The sequence below is a fragment of the Hyperolius riggenbachi genome, chromosome 7, assembly GCF_040937935.1.
Source record: "Hyperolius riggenbachi isolate aHypRig1 chromosome 7, aHypRig1.pri, whole genome shotgun sequence".
NCBI classification, from domain to species: Eukaryota; Metazoa; Chordata; class Amphibia; order Anura; family Hyperoliidae; genus Hyperolius; species Hyperolius riggenbachi.
In genome coordinates this window covers 24,514,276-24,534,237 of record NC_090652.1, presented here as the reverse complement: position 1 = coordinate 24,534,237, position 19,962 = coordinate 24,514,276, and the positions used below count along the sequence as shown (strand labels likewise).

The 19,962-nt window shown below is 44.5% G+C and overlaps 2 protein-coding genes across 5 annotated transcripts in view; one reads left to right on the top strand and one right to left on the bottom strand.

Annotated features, from left to right (window-relative positions):
- LOC137524164 (indolethylamine N-methyltransferase-like) overlaps positions 1–19,962 on the top strand; it is a 543,463-nt gene that overhangs the window by 313,502 nt on the left and 209,999 nt on the right. The gene's annotated exons all lie outside the window — the stretch shown is intronic.
- On the bottom strand, positions 1,273–18,008 carry LOC137525426 (indolethylamine N-methyltransferase-like). 4 transcript variants are annotated; one of them, XM_068246506.1, is made up of 5 exons: positions 17,934–18,008; positions 11,908–12,119; positions 3,932–4,138; positions 1,943–2,003; positions 1,273–1,788 (listed from the first exon to the last, which is right to left on the bottom strand). In XM_068246506.1, the coding sequence occupies exons 2-5, from the start codon at positions 12,056–12,058 to the stop codon at positions 1,365–1,367; spliced, it is 843 nt and encodes a 280-aa protein (XP_068102607.1). In that variant the 5' UTR covers positions 12,059–12,119; positions 17,934–18,008; the 3' UTR covers positions 1,273–1,364. The 4 variants fall into 4 exon arrangements, with proteins under 4 accessions (XP_068102607.1, XP_068102608.1, XP_068102606.1 ...); XM_068246507.1 differs by lacking the exon at positions 17,934–18,008 and having other exon boundaries at positions 1,943–1,999; positions 3,931–4,138; positions 11,908–12,176; XM_068246505.1 differs by lacking the exon at positions 17,934–18,008 and having other exon boundaries at positions 11,908–12,176.

The window sequence follows — 19,962 nt, the reverse complement described above, 5'->3', positions numbered from 1 at the left end:
CTAACCCTAACCACTCCCTCTGCAGAAATACCCTTTTACACATAGTAGCGCTACAAAAATATGTTCAAAATAGGTGAAATAAGGAGCTCCATGAATATAATTTCACCTAACTTGCCAAAATCTAGATCGTAATTGTGAAAATTACATGAAAATTAATGAAAGTGAAATTATCCATTACTGTCAACACTACAAATAACAATGCAATGTTATAATGTATTAAAACACATGCATAATTATTTACTACTAGGTGACCTAAGCCCGTTTAAAAATGGGCTCTAGGTCTGTGCAGAATCCCCATCACCTCTCCTCCACTCCCCCCACCTCCCCTCTTCTTCACTCCCCTCGGACCTCCCCTCTTCTCTACTCTCCTCCCACCTCCCCTCTCCTTCACTCCCCTCCGACCTCCCCTCTCCTCCACTCCCCTCCCACCTCCCCTCCCACCTCCCCTCTCCTTCACTCCCCTCCGACCTCCCCTCTCCTCCACTCCCCTCCCACCTCCACTCTCCTTCACTCCCCTCCGACCTCCCCTCTCCTCCACTCCCCTCCCACCTCCCCTTCCACCTCCCCTCTCCTCCACTCCCCTCCCACCTCCCCTCTCCTTCACTCCCCTCCGACCTCCCCTCTCCTCCACTCCCCTCCCACCTCCCCTCTCCTTCACTCCCCTCCCACCTCCCCTCTCCTCCACTTCCCTCCCACCTCCCCTCTCCTCCACTCCCCTGCCCTCCCACCTCCCCTCCGCAGTGTCACCACGCATGCGCGCACCCGCTGCGCGCATGCCGCCTGCTGACCCGCCGCAGACCCGGCCGCCCGCTGAACACTATAAGTGCTTTTCTGAGTGCTTGTGATTGATTATTGCTTTCTGAGTGCTTTTTAAAATTTTCTCCCATTCACTTTCATTAAAAAACGCGTAAAAATCGTTGCGATCGCATACTGGAAAAATGGTTACCACGATTTTAATGAAAGTTCATGGGAGCAATCTTGCTCAGAAAGCACTAATCAATCACAAGCGCTCAGAAAAGCACCTATAGTGTGGCTGAGCCCTTACTATAGTTCCAGATATATAAACTTGATTTTCTGTAGAGGAGATCTACCTGGAAGGGGGGAACAAATGTATTTGTCTCTGGTGGGGAACTTTTGTTAGTTGCATTCTTCCTGCCAGTGAAAACCTGTCCTCCATCTCCTAACAGGTATAACAATTTAGCCTATAAACTGCCCTCCTGATAACTGATGTGAAATATTATTTAACAATCATCAAGGACAGCTTAAACCCAATGCATGCACTTGATTACTTTATTTAATTTGATATAGTTTGATAGCAGCAAACATGCACATATTTTGAGAAAAAAGTTGGCAGCTATCTTGACCTACTTGGTCTTACAAGCTGTGATGAACATAATAGCTTTATAATCAATATGTGTGCTCTCACTCCTCCTCCTCTGCACGGCACAATAATCAATAACAAAGCCCAACTTGCTGAGGGCATTTTTCACAAATCTTTCATCAAAGTTAAAACCGTGAAACTTCTCTCCCCCAACCATAAAGTAAGATGTATTTAATGAACTCATTAGTAGCAGGTGGCCTCCAGCTCTCAGCAGCTTTGAGATTTTCTCCAGGTGTCTTATATAATCATCTTCATCTTTGCTGATTACACCAACTAGCCATAAACTGGAGATGCAGTCAGCGAGTGGAAGCACAACAGGATGGGTTATATTCTCATTTTCAAAGTCACATGATATAATGTGACTGATGGCTGTTTTTAGTTGCTCGTCCTTGTCCTGAACTTGGCCGCTGTAAAAAGACCATAACATAGACTATAAAATGATTGCATCACAGCAGAACTGAAACATTTACTTCTGGAGAGAAGCTAGTACTGCTCTATCATATGCAACCTAGGCCTCACTTTTAAAGGAGTACTGTAGGGGGTAGGGGGAGTTGAACTTACCTGGGGCTTCTAATGGTCCCCTGCAGATGTACTGTGAACGCACAGCCAGCCACCAACCTGCGGTTCACTTCCAGAATTTGCGACTTTAAAGTCGGAAAACCACTGCGTCTGAGCGGCCATGCCATTGCTGCCGATGACGTCACCAGGAGTGTATAGGGCAGTGCCAGTACGGTCTGCGCCTGCGCAGTACGCTCCTGGTGACGTCAGCGGGGGCGAGGACACGGCAACGCAGGCACAGTGGTTTTCTGGCTTTAAAGTTGGAAATTGCAGAAGTGAACCGAAGGCGAGGGTCAGAGCATTGGTGAGTGGCTGCGCGGGCACAGGACGTCTGTGGGGGACCATTAGAAGCCCCGGGTAAGTTCAACTATTTGCCCCCCACCCCTTACAGTAATCCTTTAAAGTGGAACTTTTATTAAAAGAGAGTACTAGGGGAAAAACAAATCAAATCATATTAAAATGAGAAGTTCAAAAAATAAAAGGTGGGTCGAGAAATGATTGATATTCATTTACAGGTAGAAAAAAGTCTTAGCCATGGCTATGACAGTTTCCTGTCTGTTAAGTAGGGAGGTTTTTAACTCATTCTCAGCCCCATAGACATCCCTGATGAACTGTTCAAGAAAAGGTAAATATTTCTCATGGGAAAGTGGGTGTAGCCTACTGACTGGTATACTTTTCAACTGCAAGTTTTAGTTGCTTTTTAGGCTATGTTCATCCTAAATGAAAATCTGTCATGACCGCTGATAAAGACCACCTTGGTCAAGAACATAGTGTGTGTACCAGAGCCCTGCAATTGGCTCTATTCACAATCACACATGCGGTAAGGGATTGTTTACCGCTATATTTTCAGAAGTGATCATCTTCACATTTTTTTTCACATTCACTAAAAAAAAGTTTTCCGCATGCGGGAACAATCTCGTGTGTCCTTTAAAAGACACTTGAAGTGAGAGGGATGTGGAGGATGCCATATTTGTTTCCTTTCTGTAGAGGTCATCGGGGCTGGGTGTTGGATGGGAGGTATGTGTCTCTGTTATTTGGACTATGTTCCCTTTAAAACCCTGTGTAGACCTGGGAAAGGAGTCCGGATAATGTTGGCAGCAAGCCGGTTGCTGCTGTTATTTATTAAGGGGTACGAATGCCAGAGTGTCCTGGTGGTTTCTCTCTCTACAGGAGTTCAATTTTGTGGTGGAACACAGGCCTGGTAAAGTGCACCAAAATGCTGATGCCCTTTTGAGAGTCCACTGCTTGGTGGGTCAAGGTGCCTCCACCTCCTTGGGGTTGAGGCAGAGGGGGGGGGGGGGGGGATATGTAGAGGTCATCAGGGCTGGGTGTTGGATGGGAGGTATATGTCTCCGTTATTTGGACTATGCTCCCTTTAAAACCCTGTGTAGACCTGGGAAAGGAGTCTGGATAATGTTGGCAGCAAGCCAGTTGCTGTTGTGTTATTTCTGTTTGAAGGGCTGGACTCCTAGGAATGGGAGAGAAGGAAGGGTGGGCCTTACCATTCCACCCCAGGTACACACCTGGTATCTTGGAGCAGAGTCTGATTAATGAAATGCATGAATTGTATATGTAGCACCCTCACAGGCAGTATGGAGAGTGTTGTTGGAGGAATAGCATGCCTGCTACTGGATCTCCTGTCAAAAAGTGTTGGAGATAAATTGCTGGAAGCCAAACCACACAGTGGACTGCTGTTAAGTGTGGCTTTGGCCGGATGATACTGGACTTATTTTGAATAAGCTGGACTTTTCTTTACTACAAAGCTGAAGTAAACGTACTGTTTATTTTTCACCTTTTTACTGCTGAAGCTAAGCTGTTTATGTTCTGCTGCACAATAAACGGACTTTGTTTATACATCTGTGTACTGCGTGCTGGCTGCGACCCCTCTAAACTTCACATTTCATACAATACCATTTGCCTGCCTGGATTTTGAAAAAAAATAAATAAAATTTGCAAAACTGGTTTAGACATTTTAATTAATATCTACTTACCTTTCCCCTTGTAACTTAGTGGCATGGGCTGAGGCATGCCTCCAATTAAAAGCTCCAGTACGAGAGTCCTTCCATTTGCTTGTCTCCATGGTACATCTCTCATTGAGCTTCAGTATAATTATGTCCTTGAAGACATCACAGGCTGAATAGAGATGATGAATGAAGGAACCAACACTGAGATCAATCAAAACATCTCCCTTCACAAAACCTGCAGTTTGTTAACAACAACAACAAAAATAGTAAAGGAAACAAAAAGTTAAGCAAGTTATAGTCTTAGGGCTAGTTCACAGTGCTCAGTTATGTTGCAGTGTAATTCTGCATGTCAACTCCCTACCCAGAGGTAATTTTACTCATCCCTGCATCCAACACTTCTATGGGTCTGTTCACAGTACCGTCTAACTCACTGCATGCAGCCTTTGTCAATGTCCAGACTCTATAGCAGTTAACACTCATTATAATTCATGTTATGCAACTAGCCAATGTTAATCCAGCCTTTGGCTAGGTTCATTAAAAAACTTCTTCGGGTGCTCATGCTCAATGAGCTAGATGTTAATGGCTTCCAATAACCAAATATGGCAGTCTGGTGGGACAAATAGGTTTGTTAACCCAAATGTATGTCAATATACCAGGTTTAACCAGGGGAGGACTGGGGCCTTCTGGCCTGGAGGGAAAACACAAACTAGAGGCCCGTTTTCACGGCACCCCAGCCCAAATGATGTCACACTTGCGCCCCACGTGCTATATGCCGACGGTCACGTGGGGCGCCAATGCAGAAATGCAGCAAGGACACTTGAGGGACAGCGTGACAGGTAAAGTATAATGCACAGGCATCGGGGGGCACAGAATATATTTTGAGCCACAATGGCCCGAGTTTCCGTCACATTCATCATTCGTGATTGCTGCACTTGATCGACCACATCGACCTGAGATTTCCCAGCATCTCAGATCAATACATTCAACTAATTTCCACCCGAAATCAGTCAAATCCTTGATTGGGCATTCTTGTGGCAGCACAGGTTTCCATCTGATTCAATAATAATCGAAAAGATTGGTGGATCGGCCAGCCCTAAATCATTAAATGAGAGGCAGTCAGGGAAATCTCCCCCCTTCCCCCCTGGCCAGTCCTCCCCTGGGTTTAACCCCTTGTTTGGATACAGGGTTTATTTTCTTCCAGCTGTACTGCACCGCCTGACTTTCATGCCGTTCAATGTTGAAGTCCCCCATCACGATACTCCAAAGTCATGTCTTCCCACCTTGTGTAACTTTGCCATCCTGTAAGTCTCTTCTGCTGAACCGTCCATCACCTCATTCAGTGCTGCACTGATGACACCACCCATGGATCATAGTAAGGTGAATGGGTAGGCTGGATGAGCCATTCCATCCAGCTGCCCATCCAGTACTTTAAGATCCACAATGCTTCAGGTTTGCCTAACTCCTTTCTTCACAAAAACATGGGCGCATGATAGCAGTGGATTGCTACGGTGGCCTATGATTACAGTCTGCATCTTGCAAAGTCACATGATGTTGCCCATTGTCATGGGGACTAGTGCCTGTGTCCACATCATTAATTAAAAGCCACCACTAGCCACCACACACTCTCGCAACAAACACCACCCTTAGCCCTGATCATGCACATTTAATGCCTATTAACCGCTTCAGTTTCTGGGGTTTTTACCTATTTAAGGTTCCTGACAATTTTTGCATGTTAACTGTTTCGCTATTAATAAAGCAATAACTTTTTATTACCTATGCCATCAAAGTGATATACACCGTATTCTCCAGATTATAAGATGCTCCTGACCATAAGACACTCCTAGGTTTAGAGGACAAAAACCAGGGGAAAAAATAAATACTAAACCTGGTGCCTCCATGGTGAAGGGGCATCTTGTGGATTATGCCCCCTTGTACCTCTTGTGTCTCCCTGTGTCCTCCTCTGTCCCCCTTGTGTCCGCCTCTATCTTCCTTGTGTCCTCCTCTATGGCCCTTTGTGTCCCCCTTGTGTCCTCCTCTATGCTCCTTGTGTCCCCCTGTGTACCCCGTTTGTCCCTGTGTCCTCCTCTGCATGGGCACTGTACAGGGAGTCCCTGACATTGCGGTGGGTTGGAGGTTCGTATTGGCAGGCATTCACAAGTCAGGAACTCCCTGCATTTGGACCATATGATGCAGTGACTTTTTCCCCTCAGTTTTGGTGGAGAAAAAGTGAGTCTTATAGTCCAAAAAATACAGTGTATTGCTTTTTACAGAGGCAATCTAGATGTTCTTTATGTAATATTTTTTTTCAAGTATTTTAAAATTTTACAGCCACTTATTCGAGGAAAATTAGGCATAAAAACAAAAATTATGCACTTTTCCATGTTTTCCCCTTCATCATTTTTACATGACAAGTGGCTCGTCCTGGTTAGAACGACACTATACATACCATATATCAGTCGGGCATGTGGCATACCATTAGCGCCACCCTGTGCATCTGTAGCTATTGCATGTGATCGCTAGGGTGCAAAGTTGCCCCAGTACTGTATAGATTCATTGCTAGGCCACAATATGTTAATGCATCTATATAGCGTTGGGTCCCAGAGCTGTCATCCTAGTGATCACATCCAATCGCAATGGGCGGCAGCCATTACAGGTGTCTGTGAATCTTAAGGCCAAGTATAGGTGACACAAGGTGTAAATTAGTCTGATAGGGGTTAACACTTTTAACAAAAAAATATATTTTTTATTATGTAAGGTAATCCTCACATTGGCCCTCCCCTACCTACCTACAGTATATCTAACACTAACCTTCCCCTTAACCAAGGCCGGATTTGAACTCTTTACTGCCCTAGGCCACTGTAACCAGCTGCCCCCTTCAGTATAGGTAGTGAGATGACCCCTCCCCCTTCCCTCTAGTATAGGTAGCCTGATGACCCCCCCCCCCCCGGTATAGGTAGCCAAATGGCTCATCCCCTTTCCCTCCAGTAAAGGTAGCCAGATTACCCCTCCCCCCTTCCCTCTAGTTTATTTAGCCAGATGACTCCTCCCCCCTTCACTCCAGTACAGATAGCCAGATAACTCCCTTAATCTCTCCTTTTCCCACCTCCGCACCTTTCAGTATAGGTAGCCAGCTTGCCTTCACACTGCAGCAGCCCTCAGTGTCACTCATTTCTCCTCTCACCTCCAGTGCAGAAGCTTCCTCTTCCTTTCCGTCTCCAATGCTGCCCAAGTCCATAGCCACCGGCCACAATGCAAACATGCACAGAGAGCAATGTGGCTGCTGCGCAGGTGGCTAGCAGCAGAGTACTGCGGTCAGGGGCTCGCCTGACCTCCCTGCAAGCTTGCAAATGCTGCACCAGTTTAGCCTTCTGCTTTGATGCTGTTCCTCCTGTGGTGCCCTAGGCCATGGCATAGGTGGCCTTGGCCTAAATCCAGCCCTGCCCTTAAAGTGGAATATAACCCAGTATTTCTTCTTTGCTCTAAAAGATTATTTACAGCATATAATATACTAACACAATGTTTTTTTTTTTTTTTAGCAAAACAGCATTTAAAGGGGACTGACTTTTTCTCCTGCAGGGGCTGCCGCATCCGAACTGGTGATTAGCTTATCTACTGTATACATTCTTTACTTGATACAATTAAGTAAACATGCTCTGGCTGTGCAGAAACTTATGCTAATGAGTCCTGGAGTGAAACACAGGTCAGAAATCACTGATGGCAGCATTTACAACAGAATTACAACAGTTGTGAATAAAATGCATCAGCGGCTTTCAAAGTAAATAAACTGAACTTTGGGAAGTTATATTGTATAAATGAATAATAATACTTGTGCACAAAAGCAAATATGATAATTGTATGGGTTATAAAAAGTAGGAAAACACATTTTTGTTGAATATTTTGTCAGAGTTTTAGACTGCTTTAACTAAGCCTAAAACTAACCATTACCCCCTAACACTCGTCTATTCTACAGCTCAGTGTTTACCCCTAACTGTCAACTACCATTGCAGCCTGTCGACCGGCTCCCTAACTAACCCACTAGTGCTCAGTTATGCTATAAATGAGCACCAATTACTGGTACAGTGCATGCAGCTGAACTGTCAAAGCTGAACAGTGCTCAGCTATGCTATACTATAGCCAAGCGCCCTTTATGAATAGGAACCTGCCAGCACCTGCAGCTGCACTTTTAGAGTCAAAATTTGCGTAATTTTGCATTTCCATAACTACGGACGCCAGGGCCGGATATCTACTCTTTACCGCCCAAGGCCACTGTCAGCAGCAGCTGCCCCCTCCAGTATAGGTAGCCACATGACCCCTCCTTCTCAAGAAGAGGTAGCTAGATGACCCTTCCCCCTTCCTCCCATATAGGTAGCCCATTGACCTTTCGCTCTAGAATAAGCAGTCAGCTGAACCCCTCCCCCTCCACACACACACACACACACACACACCTCCTGTATAGGTAGCCAGATAACCCCCATCCTCCAGTTTAGATAGCCTTCCCTTAGTATAGGTAATCTGATGACCCCTTCCCCCTTTCCTTCAGTATAAGAATCCAGGTGACCCTCCCTATAGATAGCCTGTAGACCTCCGCCCTCCAGTATAGGTAGCCAGATGACCCTCCTCCCTAGTATAGCCTGACGCCCACCCACCCTTAATCCTGTGATGCCCTAGGCCATGGCCAACTGGCCTTGGCTTAAATCCGGCCCTGACGGACGCAATTTTTTTATTTTATAATTGCCATACAAACTATAATTCAGAATTCCATAAGGCAGGGGAATAGGCTCGAGCCTATTCCCCCGCCACAGCCCAACGAGTGGTCCTGACAATGCATCTTTTGATGTGAAACAATTGTTGACCGGAACATCTCATGTGTCGGGTGTGCCCTGGAACAGGTGAAGTATAATTTGTAACAGCACAAATATTGTCTAGCTGTCGGAATCTGGATGATTAAATATGCACAGCATTTGTTGCAATTTTACCTGATGCCTATGTGTTTCTTTGAATGTTTGAGCAGCTAAACTCTAGTCTTTTCCTATGTGGAGGCACGATGCATAGGCGATAAGATAGTGCTTTATCCTGTTAATCAACCAATCTCACCTTGGCGTGCATAAGCTGATTTCTACCTTATAAACACAACATAAGGAGGCAGCTGTATTGATGTATGTTGATTGACTCACTCTGCATAGATGACATGTAAAAATAACCGATCTGGAACAAGGGCTACATGCAGAACAGCTACATGACCGCTGGTTTGATAATCCATGCTTCCATCAGGTTTTCACAAAACAGGGCAATTAGGCAGGCATACTCCTGACTAGTGTGGCTAGAGGAAAACGTAATTCCATCATATTAACAAAATAAAATATCTTTACAGGAACATCAAACAAATTCAAAACCTGTTATTAAATAGTTGTGCTATGCCAGTTTATTTCTCTGGAGGAGGGAATTTCTAGACACTAGATATAAAACTCTCCGACTACAAATGCAGTTATATTTTTCAGGTATTTAATCATCTGTCAAGGCTACAGCCATGGGCAGCACTACACAGGGGCATACTAAGGCACTCCCTCCCGCCTGGGAATTGCTGTGCCTCCCTGAGTGACGTCCCCACCACCCCTGCTCAGTAACATACGGCTAACTGTTTCCAGTCTCCAGCAGTGTACAGTGAACAGGTTAGGCTCTGTAAAAAAAAACTCTCCCTGCCTGAGTCTATCTAGGTGTTAACCACTTAACGACCGCCTAACGCCGATAGGCGTCGGCAGGTCACAGTGGTGTTTCCATGGAAACAACGAGCGACCGTTCCATGTCAGTTCACAGAGGGTGTCTCTGTGAACAGCCTGCGAGCCCCCGATCGCGGCTCTCAGGCGAAATGTAAACACGCGGGGAAGAAATCCCCTGTGTTTACATCATACGGCGCGTACGGCGCAGTAGCGGCGTAAAGGAAATTGGTAATCCCCGGCCTGGATCGGGGATCACCGGCATCTGATAGGCTGAAGCCTATCAGAGGTGGTACAGCATGGATCGCCGTCCTGTGCCGCCCATGGAGCGAAGGGGAGGAAGGGAAGGAGAGGGAGGGGGAAATAGCGCTGCGGAGGGGGGCTTTGAGGAGCCCCCCCCCCCGCTTGGCCACACAGATTGGCGGCGATCAGACCCCCCCAGCAGGACATCCCCCTAGTCGGGAAAAAAGGGGGGAAGTCTGATCGCCCTGCCTATTACCTGATCTGTGCTGTGGGCTGGAGAGCCCACGCAGCACAGATCAGTGAAAAATCCCCTGGTCCTTAAGTGGTTAAGTAAATCAAGGGTCTTATCTATTTGCCATAAATCCTTGAAAGATCCCTTGTAGTATGCATCTGAATTTCACTTATATTTGCAAAAAAAAATAAAAAATCTCTCTACCTTCCTCTGATTGTATGTTCTAACACTGTTACTCAACAGGTATAGAGTCTGAAGAAGGCTTACAAGTTGAGAGTTTACTATTTTTCTTTTCAATTTGCCAATAGACTAGAGCCTGTGTTTTGCAGATGGGAAGTTTTGAATCAATCCTGATTCAAAACTTCCTAGTATATGTCACAGATAGGGCAAGCACCATCAACCAAACACCCAAAATAGGTAATCTATGAGTGTGCAGAAGAGGGACTAAATCAAATGCAGCACAGAACAAAGAACAGGAGTTCCCTCAAAGAACCGCACCACTCAAAACATCAATATGTACAATTCAACTTTATTCAACAATAAGGATAAAAACACTTAAAAACTAAAATGGTGGATAGCCATGACAAAGACACGTATAATCAATATAGTTCCAAAATATAAGAATAACATGGAAACATGAATAAATAAATGCTGGGAATCAAACAAAGTAGATAGTTCCCTGCAGGTAGCTCTACCAAGCCGGCTACAGTGCTCAGAACTAAAGTGCATCAACCTAGTGCAAATACATATAAATATATATATTATATTGAATATAAAACACGCAATTGGTGAAGGAGGAATCCAGAGCGGATAAAAAGTGACAAGTGCAGAAGCGGTGAGAAACCAAAGTGCAAAGTGGTGCCAAAGAAGTGAAATGGAGAGAGCACCGAAAGCTTACCGTGGCAGGCAAACAAGAATTAATGTGTCATGGCTGGCAACCGTGGGGCGGGCCATCGCGATTCGTCGCTCAGCGCTATGGCGGCTTCCTCTGGGCAGTGTTTTTATCCTTATTGTTGAATAAAGTTGAATTGTACATATTGATGTTTTGAGTGATTCAAAACTTCCTGTCTGTAAAATACACACTCTAGACTGCAGCAATGCTTAGCTACTAACATAAGGAATTACACACACGTGCTTCTTACCCTTGCTTGTAGAGTCGTGAGACACAGGTTGGGGGCTGGAATGATTTGTCTGTGATCTGTCCACAAGGGAGCAGCTTGTTACCAAGTAAGGATTAAAGCATGCCAGCAAACTAGCCAAGTACATCTGTAGGTAACGTTTCTTCAATAATAGCACCACCATTTAGACAATCTGCTCTGTTCAAAAGCTTCTGAGTTCGGTTTGTGGTGTTTACTTTAGGTTCCTATCATTGCTACACTAGTTAGCTTTAATTTTATCACCAGAGTTGGGAAAAAAATATCTTACGTTCGCCCTACAAACATTGATTTTAGTCCCCAAAATGGGCCCCACACGCCAGCCATCGCGTCCCCTTTGTGTCTGCCCCCCAAAAAATTGGAACCTGGAGCTGCCACTGGCTACAGTACAGGCCCAATGGGCATTTAATTAAATGAGCCCTATTATGAAACATATACTCATATTTGTACATATACAATAGGCCCAGGAGGAGGAGGTCTCTTTCTGTCCCATCATTCTTCCTCCAGTGTCCCGGTCCCCAGGATACACTGAGACACAAAATAGTTTGTAAAAGCTTAAGCTTTGCATGGGGCAGATTTGTAATTTACACGATTAATAGAAATATCAATAGGAAGTACTTTGCTGCATTGAAAGTGCATTGAAGATGTGTTGTTTACTTACCAGAGCTGAATATGTAATGAAGATTCATCATAGGAAATTTCAAAAAGTCATCTCCAAAGACCAGGTCTGGCTTGTCCGAGAGATAGGTTTCAAGTAAATCTCTAGAATTAAAGTCATGCTTATGGTAGAATTTCTTTGGTCCACAATCCATCGTGTAAAGATCTTCTCCAATTCAGTTCCCCACTTTCCACTGTATTTATCTTTTGGGTTCCCTATATAAAGCAGCAGGGAGATACACCTATTACTGTGTGGATCAATATTTTACAGAACTGTCTGTTACTTTCCCAAGTCAGTCATGAGAATTCAGCTGACTGAGCTGTGTTTACCAACCTGGTTCTTGCCGAAAAGAAAACTACTGATTGTACTCGGCGAATTTGTGAATTCTTGAATTAGTTTCAACTTTATAATGAAAATGATAAAAAATAATTACCATTTGTTCTCATATGTAGAATTAAGGAGGACGTTCAGAAATAAATGGTCTTTGGGTTTGGATAACTTGCGTATGTGAAAACTCAAAATAACATTATTTTTGGTTTATAAAAACAATCCTAGCACTTGTAAAGCACTTTTCTCCTGTTGGACTCAAAGCGCTCAAGAGCTGCAGCCACTGGGACGTTCTCAATGGGCCACCCTGCAGTGTTAGGGAGTCTTGCCTTGGACCCCTTACTGAATAGGTACTGACCCTAGCCAGGATTAAAACTCTGGTCTCCCATGTCAAAGGCAGAGCCCTTAACCTCCTTAGCGGTAACCCCGTGTGTGACACGGGGTAAGCCGCCGGAGGGTGCCGCTCAGGCCCTGCTGGGCCGATTTACTTAATTTTTTTTTTTGCTGGACGCAGCTAGCACTTTGCTAGCTGCGCCAGCACCCCGATCGCCGCCGCCGCGCGCCCGATCGCCGCTATCCGGTGCGGCGCGCGGCCCCCCCCCCCCAGACCCCGAGCGCTGCCTGGCCAATCAGTGCCAGGCAGCGCCGAGGGGTGGATCGGGTCTCCCAATGACGTCCCGACGTCGCTGACGTCGGTGACGTCATTCCGCCCCGTCGCCATGGCGACGGGGGAAGCCCTCCAGGAAATCCCGTTCTTTGAACGGGATTTCCTGATCGCCTATCGCCGGAGGCGATCGGCGGGGCTAGGGGGATGCCGCTGAGCAGCGGCTATCATGTAGCGAGCCCTCGGCTCGCTACATGATTTAAAAAAAAAAAATTAAAAAAAAACTGCTGCGCTGCCCCCTGGCGGTATTTTTCATACCGCCAAGGGGGTTAATCAGTACACTATTCAGCCACTAGCCACTGTTACTGCAGTCCGTGCTGTTATAAATATTTGCTTCTGACTTCTTGTCCCTGGGATCTCCATAGATGTTTGTGGTTAATTTATACTCCATTAGGAACCCCAAAAGAGACTTTGGCCTCAATTCATAAAAGGCTTTGCGGTAAAAAAATCTGAGAGGGAAAATACTACATTCGGTATTTTAGACCTTTGTGTGCTAATTCATAAAGATTTTCAAAGCTGCCTTTGAAGTTCGGTAAATTACCGCAGCCCATTGAGTGGTACAGTAGAAATGTGGCATATCTCTCTTTTGTTACAAGCTGTAATTATGGTTCCCTGCACAGACTTGTAGAGACTTCGGCTCCCTGCACAGATGACTCACACAGACTTCGGCTCCCTGCACAGATGACTCACACAGACTTCAGCCCCCTGCACAGATGACTCACACAGACTTCGGCTCCCTGTACAGATGACTCACACAGACTTCGGCTCCCTGCACAGATGACTCACACAGACTTCGGCTCCCTGCACAGATGACTCACACAGACTTCGGCTCCCTGCACAGATGACTCACACAGACTTCGGCTCCCTGCACAGATGATTCACACAGACTTTGGCTCCCTGCACAGATGACTGACACAGACTTCGGCTCCCTGTACAGATGACTCACACAGATTTTGGCTCTCTGCACAGACGACTCACACAGACTTTGGCTCCCTGCACAGACTCACAGAGACTTCTGCTCCCTGCACAGATTTTCAGCTCCCTGCACTTTGCATTGTTAAGACCTCACCAGAGGTGTCAGTAACTTGTTAAGACCGCTTGTTGAAGGCTTTATGAATTGACATTTGCTGACAATTTACTAACATGTGTTGGGGGTAACTACAGCCAAGTTGGTAATTTTCCTCAGTGCTTGGTAATGTCAGCTTTTCATGCGGTAACAGCCTTTATGAATTGACACTTTGCTAAGTGCTCGGGAGAGTCTGCTGTTTTCAGCATTACTGCATACGGTAATGCTTTATGAATTGAGGCTTTTGTGGGGAAAACCAGTTTAGCCAAAGTTCTTACAAAATTGCTACATTTTCTGTGAAATGTATGTAGTTTCACAAATTTGCACTGAAGACTGAAGTCCATTAAGCGGATGTTTGCAGTTGATTGCAAAAGCTCCATGATACTGAAACCGATTTTGGTGTGTATATCAATGTTTTCAAAAATAGTGTAAAAAATCTAGAGGGGAGAACTTATTTTTAAAGGACACCTGAAGTGAGAGGTATATGGTGGCTGCCACATTTTCATTTCCTTCTAAACAATATCAGTTGCCTGGCTGTCCTGCTGATTTCTTTGGATGCAGTGGTATCTAAATCACACACCTGAAACAAGCATGTGGCTAATCCAGTCTGACTTCAGTCAGAGCACCTGATCTGCATGCTTGTTCAGGGGCTACAAGTATTAGAGGGAAATGATCAGCAGAACTACCAGGCAATGTGCATTGTTTAAAAGGAAATAAATGTGGCAGCCTGCATATTTCTCTCAGGTGTCCTTTAACCAGTGTATTACACAACCTTTATAATACTATCAATATTGCATGCAGCTTCGGAATACAGTACCCATCCTTGGTTGAACCCATATGAGACTAAGTACTCTCCCATGGCACACACCCAGACCACACATGGCACTCCCTACTCACTCATGTCCAACACTCACATGTCTCCCTGTACCAATTAGCACTCACATGGCACCCACTATGGTTTATCACCATCTGCTACTCATTCAGCACCCAATACTGCATAACACCCACTGCAAATAAACACTCAATACAAACTGGACCTTGGTACCCTCAGCAGCTTGACACGGACTGTACTTTGGCATCTCGGCACCCACTGCAACTTAGCACAAAGTGAACCTTTGCATCTTACCATCTACTGCATCTGGGCACCCACTGCACCTTGGCACTTACTGCAGTTTTGCATCTACTAATGCTTAGCAACCACTGCATATTGGTAACCACTTCTTCTTTGCATGAAAAGAAGCTTGGGTGCTGAGCAAGAGGGACAGAGGTCCCAGTAATGAAAGGTGAGTCTGTGCCTACACTGTGCCCACTCTAACCCACTAACAGTGGGCACCTATCACTGCTGAGTTGAGGGTGGTGGCACCAAAAGAGTTGGTTTGAAGGAGACACAAAGTCTGCCTGATACTGCTATAAAGGTGTGTGTATGTGTATTTGTGTGTGTGTGGTTGGGGGGGGGGGGGGGGTTAAGACTGCCTTATGCTTTCTGGAGAGTTGTATTACATACACAATTTAACATGATTTATCGATTTCAAATTTGAGCACCACCCCCTTGAGGATCCTCTGCACGGCCCTGATTTTGGGTGTTCCACTACCAGGTTTTGCGTATTTTGGGGAACTGCTTCCAGATTATGTGTATGTTGGGGAACTGCTGCTGCCAGATTGTCTATTTTGGGGTAACCACTGCCATATTATGTGTATTGAGGAACTTCTACTAGATTGCATGTCTTTTTGGTGAAATGCTGTCAGATCTATTTTTGGGGGGATACACTACGGCAGAGCTCAAACTTCCCCGGCAGACCTTTTACATCACTGCTAAGGTCGTGTATATTTGGCCCCACCCATGGCCGCGCCCACGTTATGCTTGACCACCCCCATTTTGGCACCCTGCAGAGGTTTTCGGGGTGAGTCCACTCACCTCTTTTCCTAGGACTAGACCCCTGTTTGTAACAATCAAGAAAGTGTTAGCGCTCACAGACCTTTAAAAACAATAACATCAATTTAGAACAGAGGAACCGAACAAGTACACAACTACTCGGTGGAGCGCTGCCCTGCTAAATGTGTAATAGCGGGAAAGAATCAATTATAAAAATGGGTTAGCGCTCTAAAGTTCAGTCCTTAGTGTTAATAGATGTCAGTCTTTCAAGCATCAGGCAGATGTAAAGTTAAAACATTTACATCCCCCCCCCCCCCCAATAAGGCCCAACAGCGCAGCAGGGATATGGGCCACCCCTCAGCCACTCAGGCAATCACAGCTGGGCACTTGAAATCCGGTCTTGAAGCTTTCCCAGCTCCCAGCCCAACATTCAGGTGTCCTTTTACTCTCTGTAGGTGAATGCATGTGGAAGGGACACACCTGTGAAAGATTTAAGACCGGATTTCAAGTGCCCAGCTGTGACTGCCCGAGTGGCCGAGGGGTGGCTCATACCCCTGCTGCGCTGTTGGGCCTTCTAGGCCGCATCTTCCGGTGAGTCTTCCCATATTGGGGGGGGGGGGGGGAGGAATGTGAATGTTTTAACTTTACATCTGCCTGAAGCTTGAAAGACTGACACCTATCAATACTAAGGACTGAACTTTAGAGTGCTAACCCATTTTTTATAATTGATTCTTTCTTGTTTGTAGATAACACCACACCCAGAAATATGAACACTTTCAGAAGAGATTTAATGTGTAGTACTGGAGGGTGGTGGCGTCCCAAAATAGGTAATGCAATGAAACTTAAAAAAAAAATAATAAGGGGGAGGGAGGTGTCTTTATCACTCCAGATGTAAGAACCCAAACCACAGGGTAAATGTAAAAAGATTAAATTATTTATTCAGCACGATTAAAAGGACAACACGTTTCGTGGGTCTTAGCCTGATTCTTCAGGTCAATACAAGTGCATTTAAAATATGTGTTGTCCTTTTAATTGCGCTGAATAAATCATTTAACCTTTTTACATTTACTCTGTGGTTTGTGTTCTTACATCGGGAGTGGTAAAGACACCTCCCTCCATCTTATTATTTTTTCATTTCATTGCATTACCTATTTTTGGACACCTCCACCCCCAGTCCTGTTCTTGACATGAATGAAGGATTTGACATGAAGGGGGAAGAATTCCTGCCCCTTCTATGTCAATTACCCCTGGTATTGTTCAAGAGGTGAAGCCCCTTATGTCTAGCACAGCTATTCTGGAAATATGAGCTGGCATGGACTAGAGCAGGTTAAGGTGACTGGTGAGGGTGGATTTTATTGTCCCCTGATTTTATTAAAAAAAAAGACTTGAGACATAATGCATGATGCTGAATACAGTTCTACAAATCAGTATGAATTATCCTGTATCAAGCTTAGAAATCGCTCAGCCAGTCCCCCCTGTAATGCTCAATATAATTCATTCAATGTCTCATAACTCATGTACTAATGCCATTGCCATGTATACTACAACCAATTTGGGGTACATCAACCGCTGTGTTGGCAAATAAAGATGATTTTGATACTGATTCAAAGCTTCTGTTATTTACTGTATCTATTTACGTTGGCTGGATAGGGCTCTGCCTCTGACACAGGAGACCTGGGTTCAAATCTTGGCTCTGCCTGTTCAGTAAGCCAGCACCTATTCAGTAAGGTGTTCTATGGGTAAGTCTCACTAACACTGCTACTGCCTATAAGAGAGAGTGTGTCCTATTGGCTGCAGCTCAAAAACAAACAAACAAAAAAACATATAGCCCCTGAGCACCAGGGTGGCTCGAATGTACCAAAATTCAATTCGGGTACATTCGAATTCGGGTCCAAGTAAAATTCGGAGTCGGAAAAATTCGAATTCGGATGCAATCTCCAAATTCGAATTCGGTTCGGATTTCATTAATAAAATTCGGGTAAGAATTCGTATTCGAAAATTCGGCTACATTTTCAAAAAAATCTCTCTCTCTCTCTCTCTCTCTCTCTCTCTCTCTCTCTCTCTCTCCTATGAAGAGGTGAGCAGTTAGGCAAACTTACCATGATAGCTGTACAACAAAGCATGGATGATCCTATGTGCTGGGCCTGCCACTCGGAAGTATTTATGCCGAGGAAGACCTAGGGAAATTGATGAAAAGAATTGCCTGAAAAGTGCCTTTGTTTTTGGTAAACAGCTATCAGTTGTGGTGGTATAGTGATGAGCAGAAATTGCGCATCGTAATACGCAATTATGCATCGTAATAGTAATGCGTAATTTCAGGGGAACAGTGTAAGTAATTTCGTATTTGTTCCCATTCGTAATTACGCAAGAATTTACGTGTAATTTACACGTCATTTTGAGCAGATTTTGATGGTGAAGAGCAAATCCCCCATACATGCCATTGCTACCAGATTTTTCTAGGTATAAAAAACATTTTTCTTTGCATTTTTAAAATTCATTTAAAAAACATTCATCTAAAAAACTTTAAGGTCTTTTTGAAAAATATTTTTTTTTTTGACTTGTGCCCAATATTCTCTGTAACATATAACACATAAATTCAGGCGTAATTACGAATGATTACACAAAGTCAATTGAAGTATGAATTTGTAATTACGTGTATGTGTCATTGTGAAAATGTATACGTAATTTTGCGTAATCAAAGCAGATTACGATCATTACTATAGCGGTAAGGCAACACCCATACTCTTTTTTAGCTACCTCAAATTATTTTATACTGTTTTAAACACCTCATATTTCCTTAGGCTACTTTCCCACCAAGACGTTGTGTTTTAGTGGACGCTATGGTCGCATAACGTGCCCCTAACGCAACGCATGGTGGTGTTGAAGTTGGACGTCAGATTGAGCTGCGTTATGCAGCTCTCAAAGCAGCAGCTCCAGGTTAGTGATGGGAAGTCCGGATCTTTTTAAGGATTCGGATCATTCTAATCGGATCATTGAAAAGATCCGGATCTTTGAACCAAATCATTTGAATAATTTTACTAGGGAAGCAGACTGGGGGTGAAATGACTAGCAGGACAGGACTTTCCCTGCACTGTACATTCTGTATGTTCCTGTTTCTTCCAGACAGACATCCACTGTGAACCGAATCTTTCATTGTGATGATCCGGATCAAATGAACCTTGAATGATTCGTTCATGATCCGGACAACACTACAGTCCCACCACAAGTCTCTGCAGTGCAGTGAATATTAATTAGCCATGTGGCTGGCTGCAAGGAGGAGGGGAGACCTCCTCTTCCAACATTACTGAGCATGTGCAAACAGGCTAACGCTGCTTAGCCCAGTATAATGTACAACATGCAGCACTTTGTTTTTAACGTGCTGCGTTACTATGTAACGCAACGTGTTACTGTGAACAGCAACATTGATTTTACATTGCTGTGAGTTAGGCTGCGTTACTGGCTGCTGTAACATGGGACTTTAACGTCCCACTGTGAAACCAGCCTTATAGTTTATTCCATATCTCTGTTAGGAGATTGATTTTTATGTTTCACATACCTTTCCTTTTACACTTGGAGTGGCACTGGTACACCAGAGAGAAATCCACTTACCTGACTTTGTTATACTGGCAGCCCTGGTTTAAAAATACACATTGGCCTCAATTCACTAAGCTTATCTCCTGTGTTTAATAACTCTTCTAGAGTTGTTACCATGGTGATAAGGCATGTAGTATTCAGGAAAAATTTTACCTCAGGCAAACCTAAAGTTAACTCTTCTGTCTTTAAGTTAACTCTTCAATCCTTAAAATAACTCCAGAGTTAAAGACAGGCTGTTTATTAACTGCATGTGAAAATAACTACAGAGGAGGTAAATTAACTACAGAGGAGGTAAAATAACTACAGAGGAGGTAACTTAACTACAGAGGAGGTAACTTAAGGAATGTAGAGATAAGATAACTCTCTCTTATGTGGAGGTAAGTTTTCTCTTGCCTTATTATCTCCAGCATGATCTTAGTGAATTGAGGCCATTATCTCATGTTTTCTTCTATCATTTTTTTATTATGGTAACAAAGAAGCTTATTAAAATAAAGGGCAAAGGATATACTGGACATTGTGTTGAACAATGCTGAT

Coding starts and splice junctions, on each gene's coding strand:
- LOC137525426 (XM_068246506.1), bottom strand. CDS start 12,058: ATGGATTGTGGACCAAAGAAATTCTACCATAAGCATGACTTTAATTCT. Junction 2,004..3,931: donor CACTAAGTTACAAGGGGAAA/GGTAAGTAGATA, acceptor TGGAAGTGAACC/GCAGGTTGGTGGCTGGCTGT. Junction 1,789..1,942: donor GGGACCATTAGAAGCCCCAG/GTAAGTTCAACT, acceptor GTCTTTTTACAG/CGGCCAAGTTCAGGACAAGG.